This window comes from Phasianus colchicus, chromosome 11 (assembly GCF_987193195.1).
Source record: "Phasianus colchicus chromosome 11, bPhaCol1.hap1.1, whole genome shotgun sequence".
In the NCBI taxonomy this organism is placed as follows: Eukaryota; Metazoa; Chordata; class Aves; order Galliformes; family Phasianidae; genus Phasianus; species Phasianus colchicus.
Genome location: NC_143446.1, coordinates 8,423,906 through 8,446,696, shown reverse-complemented (window position 1 = coordinate 8,446,696; position 22,791 = coordinate 8,423,906). Strand labels below are relative to the sequence as shown.

Sequence of the window (22,791 nt, the reverse complement as noted above, 5' to 3'; positions counted from 1 at the left end):
AGTAAGTACTAACACAGCCACTTTTTTTTTCCCCTCCTAGTCCTTCAAAGTGCCAAACAATTGATGCAAAGTTTGAACTCTACGTTGGAGGTACCACTGAAAAATGTTTCAATGTATTATAGTATCAGTTTGAGCAATTTCCTTTTCTCTACTCTGTTCAACAGTCTACATTATTACTTTATTCATAATGAACGAGGATAACCCCTATCAATTTTTCATTTATTGTGACAGCATAATTGCTATACATCATATATACAATTCTTAGATTACAAACATTTTCAAAGGTTTTCTCTATCGAAAGAGAAATAAACTTTGCAAGGGGGACAATGGAATGTAAAATCTCAATCTGAACTATATGAATTTATCTAAAAGATGACAAAAAAAACAGAAGCTGAAAATTATATGGAGCAATATAATAGCATTTACAGTAGCTAGTGGAAACTATCCAATCTATATCTTGACAGCTGGTGGGCTCAAGGCTTCTCAAGAAATACAACATGTTAAAATAGAGAACATTAAAAGGTATTGCTTCACTGATCATCGAGTTTTACCTGCTTGACTATTCAACTCACACTGGACTGAAGCAGTTCATAGTCATGAACTGTAAGTTAGTTAGAACTGAAGCTGCAGCTGAGAAAACTTCTGGCCAGAATTTACAGTACATCTGCAGTGGCATAGAAAGATACATCTCAAGATTTTCTTTGGTATTTGTCTTCAGAGAACCGTTCCTGTCAACTATCTCACCTTTTCTCCTACTTTCCATTTCTCTTCTAAATCCTTTTCTTTTCTTTAAAAATATAATAATGAGAAAATATGATTTTTTAAATGTTTTTCCTACAGCAAGTTTAGTTTTTCTTGTGCATGTTCAAACTCTACAGTGGAGCGGCAGGGAGGACACATGACACTGAACATTAGATTATTCTAAGCAGAATCTTCAACATACTGCTGAAAGGGTTTGCAGACTCCTGCCCAACTTTTTTTTCCAAGAAACTTATCAAAGTGGATGGAAAAATCATGAAACCAGATGCCTACTGATGCATTCTATTTCTTTTTGTCAGGTAGCCATTCTCTTCAATGTCTCCAAAGGCAAGTTAAGGCTCATTCTTACTTCTACCCCAACATCCCACAGCTCCTGTGTGTCAGAACTTCATATCTTCCTTTATGAATTTCTAATCTAAGAAGCTACTGAAAATTTAGATATTTACTCCAGTGCTCCATTTGTTGAGTTTTTCTTGTAATTCCTTATTTAGCTCATACCTCCACTTCAGTGAGGAGATGAAGAGTTTCAGTAGATGGCAAATGAATAGTAATATTTTACAGATTGTAACTGTTAATATATAAATTAAGCAGTGAAACATGACAACATCAAAATAAATGTAATTTAAAGGAAGTTCTGCAAATACAATTCTGATTGATTGCTGTAGCATAGCACTGCATGGAAAACTATGCTATTATATCCATAATCCAGAAATAGTCGATTCCTTCATCAATGAAAAAATAGGATTTGCCAACACTGTAAAATGTTTTTCCTCTATTCACTCACATTCTTTTATCTGTTAGAAAAATCATTGGCTATGAATATAAAGATACATGCACCTACAAATTATCTTCAATTTATATGGAGCATTTAAGAAAATATCCTCTATCTTCTTGTCTCCCAGGGGTAGTTCTGGTATCTTTTAAAATATGTCACTTGAAGGAAATTGAATAAGTCTCACATTCAAAATTAATTGGCATAAGCGCATTTGTTGTTAGAACATATGAAAAATGTGTAAAGCCTGTTCTATTTCTATTCTTGAAACCAAGAGCAAACACACATACACACAGACTCAGACTATACGTTCTTAGACTGACTCCAAACTATTTTAGGAGATACTCAGCAGGCCAAAGTCATCATCTGCGCAGAAAAATTGGCCATTTCAATTGTATACCAGGTGACTGTTACCCATCACCTAAAGTTGGTAACGACAAACCTCTACCGTAATCCTCTACAAAATTTATTTCGCTAATTTAAAGTTCTTATTAAATTTAACATGGGCACAAAAATAACATCAGAAAAATTCTCCCTTCCACAAACTATGTCTCATTGTTCTAAATGAGCAAATCCCTGGCTTTTAAAACTCAATTTAAATTAGTAGCATAAGACAAAATACATAGCCAGTCTCTATATACTGGAGAATAGATCTTAGCTATGATTGTACAAAGGTAGAATTAATTATTGTTGTGGCTAGATTCTCTTAGCAAAGCTACAAATTTTGCTGCGCACAGAATAAATCCCTTACGTATTATCAACCTGCTCACAGTTGTTTTTGATTAACTAATTGTTAACTACTAACTGTTATAAGTACAAACAATTACTACCTAGAGATTCAAACAAATTCCTAAAAATGGTAACATAGCAAAGGCCAGCTACAGCCATTTTTATCAGGATTAATTGAAGTCTGGCTATAGTAAAATCAAGAATAGACAGAAGGGAGCTATTTTAAGTTGCACTAATTATATTACTGTTGCAAAACCTCACGCTTGTTAAGAAGTGCATGAAAAGGAACTATACTCTATCACAACCCTTTCACCGAACTCTGAAGATTTTATATGACTTCCTTTTATTTTCCCTTCCGCTTGTACTTTGTTTCAGTTGGAAAGTGACAAAAGAAGTTATTTTCAGCCATCACTTTCACTGCTGGACTCAGTGCAGCGGCTGTCCAGAGAGTCCAAGCCAGGAGGATACAGTGCACCAATTTTCAGAGAAACATACATGAGTAAGTAGAAATAAAAGCCCCTTTCTTAATGCATCTTCCTTCAGGTTTCTTCCTTCTCTTGCTAATACTGCACAGATGTGACAGCTTGAGTGGAATTCATTCCTGGATCTCTCATCATCAAGAAAGTGATGACTATGTGTTCAGTCCTTCTTATTGTCATGACAGTCATTTCATTCCCTTTTTTGGATTCCGGTCTCTCCTTTTCCCATTTCAGTACTTCTCTTTCAACTTTTGTGCAGCCACTCCCTGTCATTTTCTAGCATGTTTAATGACATGCATATATTGACTGTTTATTTTAATACCTTGCTTCTTACACAGTAGACTGAGATATACCCCATGCCAGACCACAAGTCAAAGAAACCTTAAATACTCAAACACATGCATATTATTAGAACAGCATGTGATGAGGTATAGGTTTTTTTCTCTATGGTATGATACTTTTTCAAAAGGAAAAGAAATATACTGCTGTCAATTAATACATTATGTTCCAACAACATTTTAAAGTATGTTGCAGAAACTCAAAACATTTGCACAGTTAAAAATACATCAGTGCCTTAATCCTATGGAAGGAAAGTAAAGGGTGGTTTTGTTTTGTTTTTTTTTCAATTTAAGTTCCAAGAAAAAAAAAAAAATGAGAGAATGTTAAGATTTCCAATTCTGAATTAAAAACCAATTTTTAAAGGTACCAGATGACTTGTGATTTTCAAAAATAACATTAACTGTATAAAACACCTGAGAGTTTTTGAAAATGTGACTAAATGCACATTAGGGCACTAATTAGACACTGTACAGAATTATGAACACATGCAGCATTCGTAATTGCTGAAAACTGTATTCTCTGTAACACCATAGATGCTCTGCATAGCACTCCCAGGAAAGATCATTATAGGCTGCTTAGCCCACAGTTCTGACAGAACAAACAATAGTTTCTGTTGCTATCTTTCTTCTGCTAAACCAGAGAGAAATAAGCTTAATTAGGAAAAAGAGACAGGATTAAATTAACACCATCTCAATGGCCCTGTTTGGTGTATTTCTATCTTCTCATCTTAAGCAGGCACCGAAATGTCCAAACTATTTTAAAGGACTGACTGCAACTTAAAGCAGTAAGATGCAGCTGCTGACATCTCCATAACATTACAGTGCTATCACAGAGCATTCTGCAGCTTGACATGAAGGTTAGTGAATACAACAAAGAATACATGATTCTATTATTCATTTTGCTTGAAGACTTACACATTGGAAATGCACTGTAGCTGAAACCTGTACTCCATACTCAAAAGCAAAGTACTTGCCAAACGCAACAGAAATCAGTTCAAAATGTAAGAAAAAATTACATACTGGGAACTAGCAACCTGTCATGCTCGTTTCCTAGACTTCCAGACGTGTACTGCATAGCACTGCTCTTGTAGAAATGTGTTCTACAGCCATATTTAACATTCTCACACTGCACAGTGGCACTTGAGCACGCTGACATCTCTAAGTCTGTTAAAACTTCTCAGTAACCTCAGTTCCAAAAACTGAGGAAAATGGAAAAAGTTTGAGGACTTCCCTATTTAGGCAAATCTTCAATAAGCCTTACCGATGGAAGATAAAACAGCATAGCTCTTATGTGGCTATGCCATATTCATATGTATTATTTGACAGTCAGTGTATTAAATCTGAAACCCCTGGCATTGGTTCCTTCTCGATTTTGCTTTATGACTACAGCCAGTCCCAGTGTTAAATTAAATGTGTTTCTCACTGAGTATATAATCCAAAAGAAATAGAAGCCAAATCACTGATTTATAACAAAAACTGACTGAAATGCAAGACTTTCTGAGAGCATAACTTTCCCCAACTTGTATACCATGCAAGTATATCATTTGAAAAGAGAAGGACTGGCTGGATGCTCTCTACGAAGTACTATCACACTATCATAGAATCCTAGAATGGCTTGGGTTGGAAAAAACATTAAAGTTCATCACCTGAGCTAACAAGTAAAATGAAGGCAGGCTTCCTTAATAGGAAGCAATTCAATAATGCTTCCAATGAACAGCTGAACTCTGCTATGGCAGAAACTTCTGTGCTCTTCAGAGGACATGCCCTGGCTCCATCATTTGCATTTCTGTTCCAAGAAAAGCACCAATTTGAAGGTTACAGAAAAGGAAGGCTAATGAAGATTAAAGGATGGCATGAGTTACATTACTATTAATAACCAAACCAAATACACTGGCTTGTTTATTTCTCAGTTTAATTCTTTTACTCTAACATTCATCATCAATGATTTCTTTATCTAAAGACACTTTTTTCTGTGTCTAAGGACAACTTTTAGTCAGCTGTGGAAAAACTTATTTATCTGTCAAGGGGAATTTTGTAAATGTAAATGTCCCTCTGAAGTTGGCAGCCTTCATGCTAAGCTGAACTTTGGCAGCAGGTTGTGCATCTCAGCGAAGAAAGAGCGGATTGCCTCCAAAACTCAAATATGCAAGAATTGTATGCGTTATCAGAAGAAGGGAAATCAAATGAAAAGCAGGCAAGGAAGTTACCTGGAATTTATCTTTACACAAAGATAACTCAAAGGGTTAAAAACAGTCAGAGCTGTGGAACACTAGTAGAGAAAATCTTGGCAGTATGATAGGATCAGGATTTATTTTTCTATATATAATAGTACTTATATAGTTAATATGTACATTTTTTAATATAGAAATGCATAACATATTATATAAACAATTAAGCACAAATGCTGCTCTGAAAGTAATGCTTCCTATTTTATTAAGTTGGCCCACAACACCAGAGCCACACGTTGGTGTTACAGCAGCAGAACTTGAAGCTTCCCACCAAAGAATGGATGCTGGCACAGTGAGCTGGTGGGCGATGCGTTTCAGCAGTGTGACAGCAACTGAAAGACAAGCTACATTCCAGATGGTCATGCAAAGATTTATGGGTGTGGCATGCAGGCTTTTGTTCATCATTGGTGAAAATGTATAGCTAATAGTGACCACGTTCAAAAACAGTGTTTTGTAGAGCTGAGTATTTGCTGTGTGAAATAGTGCAACTGCGCTCTTTGTATCTGCTGTAATTTCCATGGAAATAAATAGGAGCTATCCCTTTCCAAGTGACCTACACACATAATATACACTTATAATTAGAGCACCTTAAGAAGTTTATTAAGTTAAATGAGTTTCTACAGGAATTGAGTTAACAGGAGTTAATCAGGATATATCTAGTGCAGGCACACAATCTGTGGTTAAAACATCTATGCATGGAACACCTGGCTGGCAGCTAAAGATCTGATGCTCTTTAGCTATGCCAACTAACACTAGCTCATTTTGGAGCATAGGAGCTAACAGATAGTTAGGGTTATGACCCCCCATTTAACATTAAACCTTTCATTCAGCACTTTTTGCCTCTTTAGAAACCCCTGGGGAGAAACTTTCTATATTCTGTGCTTTTAGTGATGATGTTAAGTGCAAAATGCAGTGCTTTGGCTGACTGCTAAAAGGCCATGTTCTAATTATGAGCAAAGGTTGTAGCCTCTGGATCGACATTTAGTCAAAACTAAGCAATTCTAAAGCCTGTTGCCTTTTAGCAGTTACAGTAATATAAATGGGTCACATATGATACAACAAATGAGCAGAAAAGATAAGTTTCACCACTTAGCCTTTATACATACACACCCCCTTTGTGCTATACCTGGTATAAATCTGAGACCTTTCAGTTCAAAACACATAGTACAAAAAACAGTCACAAAAATAGCAGGTCCTCTAAATTAAATCAGCATTTCTCTTACAGGTCATTTTCATACATCCCTGCAAATGGTTGCAGCTTTGACTAATTTTTATTTACCATTTCTTAATTTCTTAATGATGAAATTCCCAAACAGGTGTTCAAAGTGTGCTTAAATTTAGGAGAAAATATATTTATCCATCGTCAAAAGATTTGACAGATCCTAATTTTACTTTCAGGTCTCGCAGCACAGAACATCTTAATGCAACAGAGGCACATAAAACTTTCTTAAGTCAACACGGACATTGCTAGCCTTATCAGCAGATGACTCCTCTTTAAAACCACAGACTGCCAAGCTTGGCAATGCACTCAAGCTGAAGGACATCCGTTACACGTGAGAAGGACTCCCCAGTTATTATGCATTATCCATACCTGAGTCTAAGATGTTTTTCATCTGCTTTTTTTTTTTTTCAAACTTCCATTTAAAAAATATGTTCCTTCCTAAGATGCAAGTGTACTCATTAATCAAAATTTATGGATGGTTAAATTTGGGTGCCAAATGTGACTGCTAAGGAATGTGGCTGTTAAGGCAAGTGAGAGCAAGATTAAGTTTAGAATCAATATGATTTCCTCTAGAAAAATCTCCACCCAATTAATAGCACCATTCAATGACATGGCTTTAATTCACTTCATTTAATGCTGCCAAGCTGTATAGTTTCTTACATATGTATTTCATTCAAGAAACTAAAAATAATATAAGCAATCAACACGGAAACAAAGATGAAAAATATGCGGTAATGAATTAATTTATGTATAATGAAATCATTTTGTTTCTTATTACACAACCTAAACCATGCTGCCCCACCCTTCCTTTTTTTTTTTCTGCCTTTCTTTTCCTAAATTAATATCCTTCCCTTTGTCAATGTTACTTTAAAACAAAAATTATCTGAAAGGTTATCCAAAACTTCTCTTTTATAATACTGATTTGAATACTCATAATTTGCCTTTGCATTATATAGGGGTTTCCCTGTATTATAGAAAAACTTCCCAACAAGCACAATGAATTTTACCAGGAATAACATCACTCTTACTGGTGGAACATTCTACCCAAACAAAGGGAGGTTTTTGCTACTGAACAAGAAAGCTTTCCAATGACAAGGGTTCTCCCTCTCTTCCCTCCCACTCCTGTTCTGACCTAGAAGCTGAAGTATTTTTCTTTTTGCCAGGTTAATTATCTGTCTGCTCAGACATCTGAACTGTCTGCAAGCTCACAGTGAGCTTAGAAGAACTTGACCGGGAAAGGAGAACAGGAAGAGATGTTCTTTCAGCAGCAGCAGCAGCTTCTGTGTTGAGATGCACAGACATCTACCACTTCCTGCTTGTGCCACTGCTGGTATCACTGCTCACCAGGATCCAGAAGCACCTGGACCCTCATGGTTTAGCACACCTTCATCTGCCTCTAGCCTGTGCTGCTAGAGCAAGACAGAAGACACAAATTAGAAATCAACTCCACCTTCCTCGCTCCTGGAAATCCTCACTTCACTGACACAGCCAGATTGGACCATTAGTCTAATGAAAGCTCATCCAGAATGATATCACAATGAGCTTAAGACAATTTAAACCATGGTGCTATGCTCTTATGTTCTTGCCATCTTTCTTTTTCTTAGGGACGTTTTTACTGTTGTCAACTCAAAAAACTAGTGGCAGTGAAATGGAGATGATACAAGCATACAGTGCCACTTTATAGCAAACATGACTGTAGGTGTTATCAAGTATTATAATGGCACTGCAGCCACAGATTTGTTTAAGATGTTAATGAAGTGGTAGCTACAGAGATCCTTATTACATCTGTGAAGCACAGTCAAGTTGGCAAAATTTCTAAGCACAGAAAAAGCAGACTTAAAACTAACGGCAAGGCAACCAGCAGAGCTCAAATTTATTCTTTCCACATCCATATGTTCATCTGTGACCAAAGATCAGTAACTTGCAAGAGAAATATCTGACTTAGCCTATACTATGAGATACAACATGTAACAATGAAGACGAAAGAAATGAGAATTGCTTTGATTTAAAATACTTTGGGAAAAGTAATATTTAAGAACTAAAATTGATATTATGTGCACATAATGCTTCCACCATACTCATCAAGCTCATTCACACAGTCATAGAATCATAGAGGTTGGAAGGGACTTCTGGAGATCAAGTTCAACTCCCCCTGTAGGTTTCCTGCAGCAGGTTGAGAAGCAAAGCGCTTACCATCTCAACTGAATAAAAACAATTTTTCCATTAAAGTTTCATATTTTTTTCTGTAATGAAATTTCCATTTTCCTCTCTGAACAGCACTCCCTCATTCTTAGATGTTACTTTTCATAGATGCCATCCACCTGCACCTCAATCTCACTGAAACGCATTGCTTCTTTAGCATGTACTATTAATGCACTTCACCAATTACACCACCAGGGCTACATTTTCAGTTCAGTCATTTAATATTTCTCTTCTTCTTCATCAAGATAGCCAACTGGAATGGAGGTGGTTCAAGAAGAACGATCAGCAAGAGGATTGCAGTTTTATGCAAATGATCTCCAAGGCATTTTATTTTCATAAGTAAAATTTTACAATTTTATTCTTTCCACTATTTTCTTATAAGCTTTCTATATCAAGACATTAGCTAGTACTCAGGGCCTTCTCACAGTCTGTCTCCCTCATCTTTTGATAGTGTGATGAATGTTGTTTTTTTTTTTCTTATTTTATTTATTTACTTATTGTGGTTATTTCTCATGCTTTCATTCAGAACAATTCTCTAAGCAACACTTTTTTTAGGTAGCCTGTCTGGTTTGACTGTTGCTGAGCTAGCCTATGAATTGATTGCTTATTTGGCTATTGATTGCAGCATTGACTAAACTGAGAGATATCAGCAGCATAAGAACTTATAGAAATAATGAACCTCCTTGTTCCATCCTGTGCTTTGACTATTTTGTCTTCTCATTTGGTAAGATTAATGCGTGCACATTATTGCCTCAACACTGCTACAACTTCTTTTTGTTTTTTGGTAAGGCATAAAACTATGACCCACTAACAGTATAATTAACACTAGCAGCCAGCAGAGCGATAATTTAGCTTTTAGAAAAGGCAGATATCACAACACTAGCTGAATGGAAAATTAGATGTGTTTCTTTTAATATGAAAATATGGCAATGTTAATGTCAGATCCTGCTGGCTGCGTACTGGGAAAGAAAATGACTTCTGCTTTATCACTCAAGCTTCAGTAGCAGCCCATAGCTATCAGTGAGAGACTGGAATAGAGTACAGTGTACTCTACAGGGTACTTCTGACAGGACAGAAAAAAAAACAAACACACAAGGTTTAGCTAAGGTGTTTCAGCCAAACATGAGGATTTACTCACATCAGATCCGAAAGGACCAAAAGGGAATTGCTGCCCTCCTCCACAGCACACTGCACAGACCCATTCCTAGGGTCATGTAGACATTTTCAAACAGCCTTGTTCTATAGCTGGAACTCTAAAATAAAGCTGTCTCCTATTACACAGGAGCATTTCAAAGCATTCTGATATTTCATAGCAAACCTATGTATTTGTCACGTTATTACACAGATCTGTGAATCTGTGTAGGGAAAGTTTCAAAGTGCATGTTCTTGTACATTCTTCTGAACACTTTTTTTTTTACAGCCAGACTCACTGACTGCTCCTTTCCACCATTCTCAAAGTTTCACTTTTCTTAACCTTTCATCTTACTTGAAACTGCTTCTTGAGGCTCCTTCCCCTTTCCTCTTACTACCGTTGCCTCTATTGACCTGGATGTTCTTTGTTCCTCTCCCTTCCTCTACAGGCTCTGGCTGCCAAGTCAGTCCAGCAAATCCAGAAGAATTTATTAATCTTAGCAACACTTGACACAAACTGCTCCTTCTAGACCTTCATTCCTATTTTAGGATCAAATATATGTTTTCATTACGCTTGCAAGTCAGAAAAAAAGGAATACCACAGATAATAAGAAAAAAAAACAACTCTTTCTAAGGATAAGTAGTACAGGGTATGAGTTCAGTTTTGATAGCACTGGTCTGGGCCTTTGGGTTGTTAATAATAATACCATTATGTAAAACTATGAAGGTTAGGAAAATAAAACTGAATCTCTACTTATCTGTGGTTATTCTGGATCATTTGGTACTTTCAACAAGCAGTTACTGTGTCCATATTGTAGAAAGATTTGTACTGAGACAATTGCATTCTCTCTTGGGGAAAGGGTGTGAAATTACCCTTGTAAAATTTCAACTGAAAAAATCATTTTTGGACTGTGTCTTTAAAAAAAAAAATCTGTTCTGTAGTGCTGGCATAGAAAGAATATCTACATTTCTGTGATGATAAATGTACCCTAAATATATAATTCGTAAACTAAAAGTGAACTTTCCTGGATGAAAATCATTATGTAAATAGAAGATAGAAATGCATACTCTAGGTGAAGGAAGAATTAGTACAAAGTTTGCCCCACATCAGAAATTATCATTAACTAACTTTCTTCTTGATAGCTTTTGAATTTCCTGCTGAGTTGTGACTACTGGAACAACAGCATTTCAGAATTAGAGGGAAAACAACCTAGGCAGAACAGTGAACATAGACACTAACAAACATTTCAAAATATTGCATGGAAGAACAAAAGAAGAGCAGCGTGCCACTGAGGGGATCTGGGTGACATCTGCTTAACGTCACCTGGTAGAGCTGTTAGAAACGTCAGCTAGATGAGGTCTCTCTGCTGCAATTACTTTTACTTACCATATCATTTTTTCAGGACTGGATTTCTACTGAAAAGAGCACTGAAAAGATGGAAAAAAAAAAAAAAAAAAGAAAAAGAAAAAGAAAAAGCTATCCTGAACCTCTCTCCAGTAGAAGAAAGCCTTTTTCCAGGACTACTGTCTGATGCAATGGAGAAACTCCACTCAGTAAACTAAACTGGGAGAAAATACTTCATCTTAGAAAAGCAAGAAATCAGAAACAAACGTGATATCAAGTAGGTGAAAGTAAGAATACAAGAAATATACTATAAAGTTTAAAGAATGCTATGTGACATTTTGTTGAATTAGAGCTAGTCTACAACACGGGCAGACCTCTGCAAAGGGCACTCAGAAAAACATGATACTTCGTGTGTATCCACTGATAAATAAATAGTATGACAACGAAGTCAGACCTAAGAACTAAGGATTTTAGAGCAGGTGGAATGATCACCTGCATTCTGCCAAAGGCTAAGCAGTAGGTTTGATGGACCCACTGGCCAATCGGAGATGACATATTCTGTATTTCTGCCATATGTTCCTAAAACTGAGTGAACTCGCTTTATCTATTTGCTTATAAATGGTATACAACAACTTTTGCCAGCATCTGCAGTTTCAAGGAAGTAAATTTGCAGAGATTCATTTAAAAAGAAATTCTAAGAGAGACCTTAATAATACCACTTTAATGGTTGACTGAGTTGATTGAATCAATTCTTTTGCAACAACCAACCAACATCTCTCCCAGTAAATCTGCAGAAATCAGTTAAGGTAGCCTCTTGATGTAACAGAACACAGAGCTGGTAGAAGGGCGGGGAGAACCTTGGCTGCACAGCTAATAATTGTAATTATAATGATAAAAGCTCATAAATGGCTTCATTCTACACTGTCACTCACAGCACAACCCTCCATCGCTCACTCCTGCTGCACACAATGACCTTTGTCATGCTTGAGAAAACAGCTTCCCGCTGTGATTTGACTCTTACTGAGTGGCCAGATGGGGCAGTTTTGCTTCATTATTTGTGTCTGTGAAGTGAAAATGCCAACAGAAAGATTCATTACTGTCAAGATCATCTCTGCAAAGCTCCTCTGATTTATTAGGGCACAAACTGCTGCACTGGCTGTAATGAGACATAAATGTTCTGTAAGGCCTATGAACTTGAGAAGGAAATACACTGCCATCAAGAGGCAATGGGCCTAATTTATTAACAGCGCTATCACAGAAAATCACACCAGCAGCAGGGATTGCAGCAGCTCTGGGGGATAATGTAGCAGATTAGCCAATGACACATTTACATAAAACCACTTCCTTCACTTTTTTGAAATTTGTACAGTGCAGACAGGTGAAATGCAATGGAATTTCTAAATACACTAAAATATTAGTGTCTTTCAAATTCTTATTAATAATGAGATTACAATCCAGACTACTACATTGCAGGATACAAAAAATTAAGTCTTAAGTTATCTTTCAAGGAGAAATTTACTGTTCCATTCCAGAATAGTCTAGATAGTTTTGTTGTTGTTGTTGTTGTTGTTATTTTTTAAGCTCTACATTTTGTTGGTTGGCCCAGATTTTCGTATGCCTTTTTCTCACATCACAGACCTTGCCTGTGTTTCCAGTTAATGCAGTGGAAAGCTCCTAAAACATTACAACCAGTTATGATGAAAAACAAGTATTAATGAAGCATTGAAACAGCTTTTTTGTGTCTGTCATGAATTTTATATATTACTTGAATACAATACACCAGCTACTTCATCCATATTAAGAAGGATAAAGAACACTCCAGCAATACAGGAATAATTTTACACTGACTTCTAGTGTGGCCATGGAGATGCTTATATATGGCCACACTGGTTCAGTTTGCTGGCACTACCTTCAAGCTACACGTTTTAAAACTGAAACTGAATCCAAATCTGCAACCTGTCAACTGTCTTCTGCACTTTCAGGAAGGAAGCAACAAATAATTTTCACACTCAATTAATGTATCATAGGAAAAATGTAAACAAGTAATTAAAAATCTACACATCTAAATAAGAATGACACAAAAGTTCCTTCCTGCAATCTCATCAAATAATTTTGTCATGTACCTTTTCCAAAATTCAGATATACAGGATAGATGAATTTTTAATAATCTAATCTCAGAATGTTGTTTCAGAAAACTTCTTGCAGGAAGTTTTCTTGCATTGAAAGATTCTTCCTAACGGGAAAGTATATCACAATGCAAGCAGTCATGCTCAAAAGATCTAACCAGCATAAGACATTTTGCTTTTAGAATAGAAGCAAAATTAATTAAGCAAATTAAAATACAAGAGTATCTGCTTATGATGGCATCATAACTTGGCCTGTGGTTCTAATTTAATAATCCAGCCTCATTCAGAGGGTAAGTACACTCTGAACTGACACAGTTCCTGTGAGTAGTTCTGGGTCTTGTAGATACTGTTAGCACTTGATTAAATATAAATGTAGGAATGAAGGCCAGGTTCTCTTGCCACTCAACAACCCATTAATAAGCCACTCTGGAGGAAGGAGGAAAAGACAAATGTTTTGTTGAGCTACTTTCTTTTGGGAAGTCTAAATCCATTCATTAGAAGAAAAAAAAATAGTTCATTGGTTGAGTTTTTAACCTACTTGTGTGGCTTGTTTTACATTACTATTCCCTTATGGCTATTAAATGTTCTGATATTTAAAAAAACTGTGAACTAAACCAAGTGTTTTCCCATCTATTTCTCACTAAATACTGTAAAGTTATCTAGATTGCTCACAATATAGTAACACTGAATACTGAAACATTTATTACATTTTCCTAATGTAATAATCTGGACAGTAGTTACTTGCAAGAAATGTGAGCACTGGAGTGAAGGACTTGCCTGGTGTACTCCTATCCTTTTCCTAAGAGTCCCGAGTGGGCTCCTGAACACCCCTCTCTTAGACAGCTGTTCCTACTGTTAATACACTGTATTTATGGAATTGAATAACTGGCAACAAAGAGGACATCTAAGAGTTGCTCTGGAGTAGAGAGGCACAGTACTTACCAGAGTTCCTTAGCTGAACTGAGGACGCTGATGGAGGGATTCACTTTTGTAGGAAAGAAATTCGCTATTTTCCTAAAGTTTCAGTACTTTTCAACTGAAATGCTTGCCCTGGCTGGTTGGCACTAATTAACGACTACCAGCTCCCTTCAGGGAAAGGGGACACAATATTGAGCAACTTCTGTGAAAGCTATGAAGAGAGGAGAAACATTTTCTACATGCTTGCTTCTATGTGACCAAAAATGGAGTAACTTCAAATTAGTCATGTCTGCTAATATGGGGAAAGTATGTGAGGATTCTGTTGTGAACAAAACAATTTTGAAAATTGATTAGTATTTCCTATTTTTTATGCAAGTAGAACACACACAAAGAAAGTTCTGAGTTTCATGTTTCAGAATAACTGTATATTGTATTTAACATATATTCATAGGACATTGATCTAATGGCTTATTAGATATCACTCTTGCTGCAAATGTAGAGCCAAATGCATTTTTTTCTGGCTGAAATTGCACAAACATGACGTACCACAAAGGCATCGTCAGATGTTTGGCTCATCTCTAGCTTCCATACATAACCTTTTAAGGAGAATTTAAGTCAGCCTAAATAAAACAGTTTCTTTCAAAATGGGGTGCCATATGTCAAAATGTACTTAGCCAGCCAGAATTGTTTTTAGCCGAAAACTCAGTATTATCAGATACGGTGCTAATATCTCTGTAGTCACAAATTTCTCATGCTGTTAGTATAAGTATATGAATATTTTGCACAAATTTGGTTCTGGTTACTCAAACAAATCAAAATACTGAAAAAATACTATCATGGTTATTGCAATCATAATAATGATAATACTGCTAAGTTTCCATCGTGCTTTTTATAGAATGAGTTCTGTCACCCATTTTTTATTTTTATTATTCTGAACAGTCTCAATCTCTTTATGGATGCCATGTACTTCTCAGCATGAAATTCATGATAACTTAGATACATAGCCCAAGAAGAGCAGATAACACTCATTTTGATGGAATTCCACTGAAAAACATGCAAGATGGTATAAACAGATTTTATATAACAAAAGGAAAAAATGATTTCACAAAGCAGCTAACGGGTCCCTTTATTCTTGGCAAATATTCTGCTCATGTAGGAAACAAAGAAAAGGGAATTCCTAGTGCTCTCTGAAATAGAGCGATTTTCTAAAGAAACTCTTTTGGCAGATAGGATGAAGAAAGTATTGTTACACTGGATAGATCTCTGGTGGGTTGTGTGTGCTGCCCACATCCCAGACACTCAGGAACAGCACTGCCGAGAACACAGATTTTCTATTAAAACAAGATAAACTCAGCTACTGGATACTGGATGTCCCCAGTATAGACTCAGCAGAGGCAGAAATTCTGAAGTGCACTATAAGTCTGAACCCTTTTAAAGGTAAATGTGGTCCCTATTAAACCTAAGAAGAGAGATTTTAGACCTCACTGATCTCTACTTTCCACACAATGGCATGATGCTACCAATGTATTACCAACTCTGCATGGAAAAAAATGCAAGCAGTACAGACACTACAGTGTATGAATCATAGAATGGCTTGGGTTGCAAGAGATCTCAAGGATCATCAAGTTCCAACGCCCCGGCCACACTCAGGGTTGCCGGTCACTAGATCTAGAACTAAATCTGATTGCCCAGGGTCCCATCCAACCTGGCCTTAAACACCTCCAGGGACAGGGCATCCACAACAGGAGATGCGGGGGAAATAGGGAATAAAACTTGCAATCAATAAAATTCTAAATACATTTCTGGATGGTAGTTTGATTTTTCTTTTTCACTGGAATATAAACCGTAAAGTCAGGTTCAAATTACACTCAAGAAAGTAGCAGAAATCTACAACTGTTGATACTCTCTAGTCAGATTCTATGGTCCCTAATTGAAATTCCTAGCAGTACAGCCACAAGAATGCCACATTGATGGTGCTCCCACAGATCGGTGGGATGAGAAATGCTTTTTCAATTGCAAATGACAAGAAATGGCAGGATAGAAAGATAATTTAACCAAGGCCATGTTTGCACACAGGATTAAATTCATCTTCCATGAATATTTGTGCCTATAAGACTTGATAGCATGAGTAAATGATGAAAATCAAACCTTAAGTTTGATATAAGCTTACCCAAGGCAAATGTTTAGTGCTCACCTATCTCTATCACAGATGTTTCAGCAAGCAGTATTTAGACAAAACTCTTCTTTTATGGAAAATTCTGCCATTTATTTTTCACAGTGAGAGCAAAACTAATAAATGTATACTCGGTTAATTTAATTCTTGGAGATTAAGTTAATAGAGTAGATGAACTGCCTAGGGATTTTTCCATTTATTTGTAAAAATAATTGAAAACAACTGCACGCCTACTTCAGGGCAATTGCAATTAAGTCATTTTCAGGCTGGTCAAGTTTTTTGTTTTGGTTTGGGATTTTTTTGACAATGCAAAATTGGGGGGAGGCATGCACTTCAGAAAAGGCACACTGGAATCTTGAATAAGTGACACCCTACATATAACTCAGCACTGCATGATAAGTACTTTGTGTACTTGAGAGTGTAAGGGACACTGTCTTGATTTGCATAGAGAAGTCAGTAAAAAAAATCAAATTATTCTGCAGTATACAGCTGCTTCTATTTTCATAATGGATTGCTGACCAGCAACTATTGGGATATATGTTTTACTGTCACAATACAAGTTCAATAACTAGTCCCAAAAGATTTAAAATCCTACATGGCTTTTCAAGATTTGAATGTCTAGTGATGTAAGATGGCAGAATAAGAACTTGAGTTTTCTAGGGCATCTATCAATGCACTAAGTTGAACTCCACTGTTAAAATTCCTTAAAAAAGATTTCAGCTGCTTTGCACAAATGTCTGTGACTGAGCTTAAGTCTTAACAGAAGTCAATGCACAAATGTTATCCCATTAAAACAGAACATATTCATTCAGACATACAAATCTGTCAGTTTTGCACTGAGAAAATTACAATAGGGATAGTAGAGAGGATTACAAGATGATGATATTTGGAACTTCACAGAGAAGAATAGGTTTTTATCAGTATTGCAGCAAATGTCTGCACATGGGAACAGAACACAAAAGTTATGCTGACAGAGACAACCACATTCTTCAGAAGTCTCAGATTTTAGGTAATGTTGTTATGTCATTTTAAATAGATAGATAGAGAGAGATGAACAAAGCATGCTCTAAATGGATATTCTATAAAATGCAGATTCACTAACAGCTCAAGATTCAACTACTCAGAAGGGCTCAGTAGACCCACAACAGAGTTCTAAAGAGGGGATTGTTTGGAATAACTTGTTTAGTTCTTAATTCAGTAAAGCACTTTAATGTATGCCTGAATCCCTTGCTTTGGTTAGCTGAGATGTAATAATTCACATATGTAAACGCTTTGCTGAAATGAATACTAAACTACACATTTATGATCTCCTGCATGTAATGAATCTTCCACACCATCTTGATATATGTGCATGTATTGTTGGATTATTATATAGCCAGACACCACGAAGGCTAACAGAGGTTCTCTGGCAAAATGGTATGTATGAATAACAATTTCATATATAAACAATGTCTGTTATAGTTTCAAACCAGCAGAATTTGGCCTCTCAGAGCAAAATGAGCAAGAAATACCATTCACAATATGTAATAAGATGCCAGCAAGAGAATACTATACCAAACATTTAACTTCCTCCCTTTGTAACATTCCCTTTCCAAACATCTCTTGAGATTCGATATTTAAACATGCAATTTACCAACCTTCTCAACTCAATGTAAATACCCAGCAGAATTTCACTTAAAGCCTCAGTATGTAACGAAACAACACATGATGGCTTATTTTAATTCGGTAAGGATTATATAAAATAGAATTATGTGAGGATGTCGTTAAAAGAAAAGTGATCCAGGAATGAACTAAGAGCGGATCATGCAAACTAGGTAGAAATACTTTCAGCATCCAGATGCAAAAGTCTGAAAACAATTATTTCTTTGTGCTAGTCTCTAGTTTTCCAGGGTAATTAACAATTACTCATAGGCTACTGGAATTGCCATACCTCATCAGACCAGCATTGTATCTGACCAATTGGTTAGGAAAATATGCAATAAATCTTTTTCTTATTTAAGCCTCATGTTTGGACTCTCTCCTCTGCTTGTGTTACCACATGTAACTGTAAACATTCTTGTCAGACATAAACAATCTTAAACCCTATAAATACTTGTCCACTATACAACATTTTGTTTGGTTCTGGCTTAATTTGCATTCTAAAAAAAAAAAAAATAGAAATTTGAAATTTTATTACGGTACATTCCAAAGGCTATAAAGGAGGCCTAAGACAGACTTTGAGAATAACCACAGATTAAGTTTTCACTCTTCCTCGTCTGTAAAATCAGTGCACAATCAGAAGTTTTCACTTAGTCTTTTGCTGCAACAAACAAAAAGTATCTTTAAAGGAAGCAGGTTTGTAGTTCTGCTATATCCTTATTGTGACAAACAGAGATGACTGAGAGTAACTCAAGTTTTGTCATTTTAATCACATTTTTCACCTACAGTTTCCTCTGAAACAGGACCTTTAATATAGATTCTGATGATTTCAACTAGTTCCAGGAGCAAATAATGAAGACATTTAGTCCAACTTCAGTTTCTTACTATCTGTACTTTTATTTACTAATCCAAATTAATTAATTGGAATACTGTATTATCTTTTTATTTTTTTTATCAAAAGCAAACAAATGGGCTTCACTTGCAATTATGATCACTGTTTTTGCTGGTGAAGAATTAATACTGTGCACTCTTTACATTTTGCAGAGATTGCAGATACTTGTTTAAAACAGAACAACTCAACCATCTCTTTCCTGTTGATCTCATTTAGGTAAGAAGATGCATATTATAAAGAGAAGTAACTGAAAACAAGCACTGGCTTTCAGTATAATTGCAGCATTGTTCAACTTAAATCATACAAACTAAACTGCAGTTTTTATCACTCTGTTGAAGAACTTCAAGACATAGATGATCTCACTGTTTCCTTAACTGGATGATATAATCCTTCACAAAAAAAAAAAACAACAAACCACTACCTGAGAAACAGACACAGTCCATCAAATGAAATACAGTTGTGCAATTACTATGCCTTTTTTCATAGTCATGCTCCTGGCATAACTACACCGAAATAAATGAATAAATAAATAAATACCTCTGATGGATTCAGGTCAGGTTTATTATATTCATTTTGTGGATTAGTAAACAGAATCCAAAGATAACAGGTTCTTATTATGAGATTTACTTCTAATACTTCAGACTCTCTTGTTAATAGTGGCTTTCAGCCACATATTTCAGTGATGTGCAGTTTATGTCAGATGCAAATGGCAATTATTTGTACTCATCTAAGTATGTCTTATGCACGCACATTTTATCTTACATTTTGGAATGCTTTCTTTATGTCTCCAAAATGCACTATTTAAGCTTTAAAAATCTTTTTTCTCTGTTTTTTTTTTTTTTTTTTTTTTTTTTTTTTTTTTTTTTTTTTTAACAATCAGAATCTATGATTTTTGTGTCATTGGTACCATGAGTTCCTGAAAAATACTTTAGACAACCTATTTCAGATTGTGTACTATTCTCCACTTTGATTGTGCATTGTTTATTAGTTATTCTATATGACGTATAGTTAATTTGCTTTTGTATCTTGCCCTGATTATATGACAAATGTTACCAGGGTAATGGCACTATGGATATACATTTACGTTCTGTTTAAATGATCATCTCAACCAAAATTCCTAGAACATTCAGAAAGCATCAGTCAGAACATGATTCTAGCCAATCATGTAACAGTGTGTATGAGAGGCAATAATCCTTCCTTTGGCAACCCACTTACACTCTGAAAGATAAGATTCAATGACCCTTAACTTCACAAAAAAAAATCTCCCCACATTTTGGTTTTAAGTACTGCAGGAAAAGTTTACTGATGGCAAATTGGACTGGTATGTTATTGGATTCCTTCAGAGTTATACCAAATACAAGCAGAAATAGAAATGAATGATATTTAAGGCACCTTCCAACCCAGGATGTTCTATAATTCTGACACTTTCTGGGAGCAAACCTGAAGGGTTGGTATCTTCTTCCTCCCTGATCCCCTGCCCTCCACAAAAACAGTTACAACAATAAAACAAAAGCAAACAAAAAAAGAAACCACAAAAAAGTCTTAGCATGATTTTAAATTAAAAGTATCTATTGAAATACGTAAGTGAAGGACTTTGCTTACTTTCTAGTGTATTTGAACATATTATCAGAAGCAATATTAAGGAGTAAAAACATGAGTGTTCCAACGGGCATCAAAGAGATATTACAGAGCTGCAAAAGCTTCATGCTTTAGTCATACAAACAAAGTATACAAACAAATCTACTAACTTGCCTTTTAAATAGTAGAAAGTATTAACACAATACAGTGAATTGATTTTTTTTTTTTTTGTGATGGAGACAGAGATTCATAAAATAGAGTAGAATGACAGCGTTCCTTCTATCAAGGAAACAGCCTGGAACATAATTTTGAGCATTATATAATAGCCAAGAATGTACCTTGAAGGTTAATATTTCCATAATATCTTATTATCCAAGTTCATTACTACATTAAAAGGCTGTGTCTATCCTCAAGCAATATCACACAAGCATTATTTTTGTCACTAATGAAACATCCAGTTAACCAAAATCATTTTTAGATGAATAGAAGGATTACTACTGACTTTTTAATGGACATATACTTCATACTGGATAAGATAGTTTAGTTTTTCCGTTAAATGCAGGTGAGAAAATACTTACTTTTCTGTCTGGCCAATTATATTTTGCAAATATTGTGTCATATGTGTCCACAGCTCCATCAGTAATCAACATTATGGCTTGGCTGCAAATGCTTCCTTGTCCTGTGTGATTGAACTGCGAAAGGAAAAGTTCATTTAAATACAACACATTGTTAGATACAGAAGATACACCATTTACAGACACGCTATTTGTATGGCATTTGTATCCACTCCATATTACATACCATATGATATTTTTCAAAAAATGTTCATCTGGGAGGACGAAGTTTCCCATATTCTCAAATTCTCACAAAATGAATATACATATGCTGCTGAACAGCAGTACTACAGTACAGGTAGACAGACACCAACATATACTTGAAGCATGCAAGTTTCACCACTGCACAGAAGGAGGATTTTTCTCCTGCTAAAAGAGCCTGTCAATTGAGCTAAGTAATGTGACTTGATCTTTTTGATTCTGTAGCTTGTGTCTTGATTTTGAATCCACCTTTCTTTAATTTATTCCTTAAGTTCTTTATTGTTCGTATATTATTTTATGCATTCAAGGAACTTAGATGATCTGGTGTTAGAAACAAAATACAAAGTTGGCAGATTGTTTCATTTCCAGTTACTCTGTATGAAACACAACACTTGAAAAGGCCAATAACTTGTAGCATTGCACACAATTCTATTTCTATAGGTTGTGCAAAGTTTTAAATACATGCTAACAAACAATCTCTTTTTGTTCTATTCCTATCTAAATTTCAGATACATTATCAAATTAGATAACTCCTTATCCTACCATTCTTTTCTTGGTACTGAGAAAGCCAAATACTAATTTTACCTGTCTACCATGTCTCACATTATCAGCATATCTGTGCAGAGTAGCAGCCCCAAAATACCCAAATGTCTGGATTCAATATGTTTTCAGAATACTCTATTTTGATTTGGGTTAGCAACAACTCTGTCTTTGAGATTTCTGCGGTCACCTTACCCTCACTTATTTGCCCATCTTCTCAGAACCCTATAAGTTCTCTTAACTTACAAAAATCCCATCTTTATAAACAAGACAACATGCTTACAGTATAAAAAGGTGTGTGGTGGGTTACAGCAGTTACAGTCCTCTTTTCTTCCATATTTTCCATATACAAGCAGTCACCCCCACAGATATCATTCAATATTCTATAATGATCTATACATCTTCAGCTCTCCTCCAACTCAATTTCCTTTGATCAAATAGGAATCTCAGCTATCATGCACTGGCTGTGGAAACACATTACCTAAAAGGAAACTAATGTACTGTGGATTAGAAAATATTCATCCCTGCTGTATAGAAGCTATTATCTGTGATACCTGCAAGTTAACTTATCCTTAACCATTTTTTCCAATCTTGTCCATTTTTCCAGTCTTATCCATATACAGAGCTATTAAAGTTGAATTCCTTCATTAATATGATCCTGGATGTAATATTTCTTCATGAGGATAAAAGAATTTCATCAAAAAATGAAGAAGAAATGAAGGTGAAAGATATTCATTGAAATGCACAAGCTTGAGTTGGAAGAGATATCACCCAGCTCCAAACCCCCTGACATGGGCTGGGAGATTTCCTGTTAGACCAGGTTGTCCAGGGCCTCATTAAATCTGCCCTTGCAACACTTCCTGGAATGGGACATCTACAGTTTCTCTGAGCAACATATTCCAATAC

The 22,791-nt window shown here is 35.7% G+C and overlaps 1 protein-coding gene across 1 annotated transcript in view; it reads right to left on the bottom strand.

Moving 5' to 3' along the window:
- Positions 1 to 22,791, bottom strand: part of CACNA2D3 (calcium voltage-gated channel auxiliary subunit alpha2delta 3) — a 395,571-nt gene that overhangs the window by 172,093 nt on the left and 200,687 nt on the right. The window contains exon 11 of the mRNA XM_090148165.1: positions 21,109 to 21,222. Coding sequence (XP_090004291.1) covers positions 21,109 to 21,222 — 114 coding nt within the window. The remainder of the gene's footprint in view (positions 1 to 21,108; positions 21,223 to 22,791) is intronic.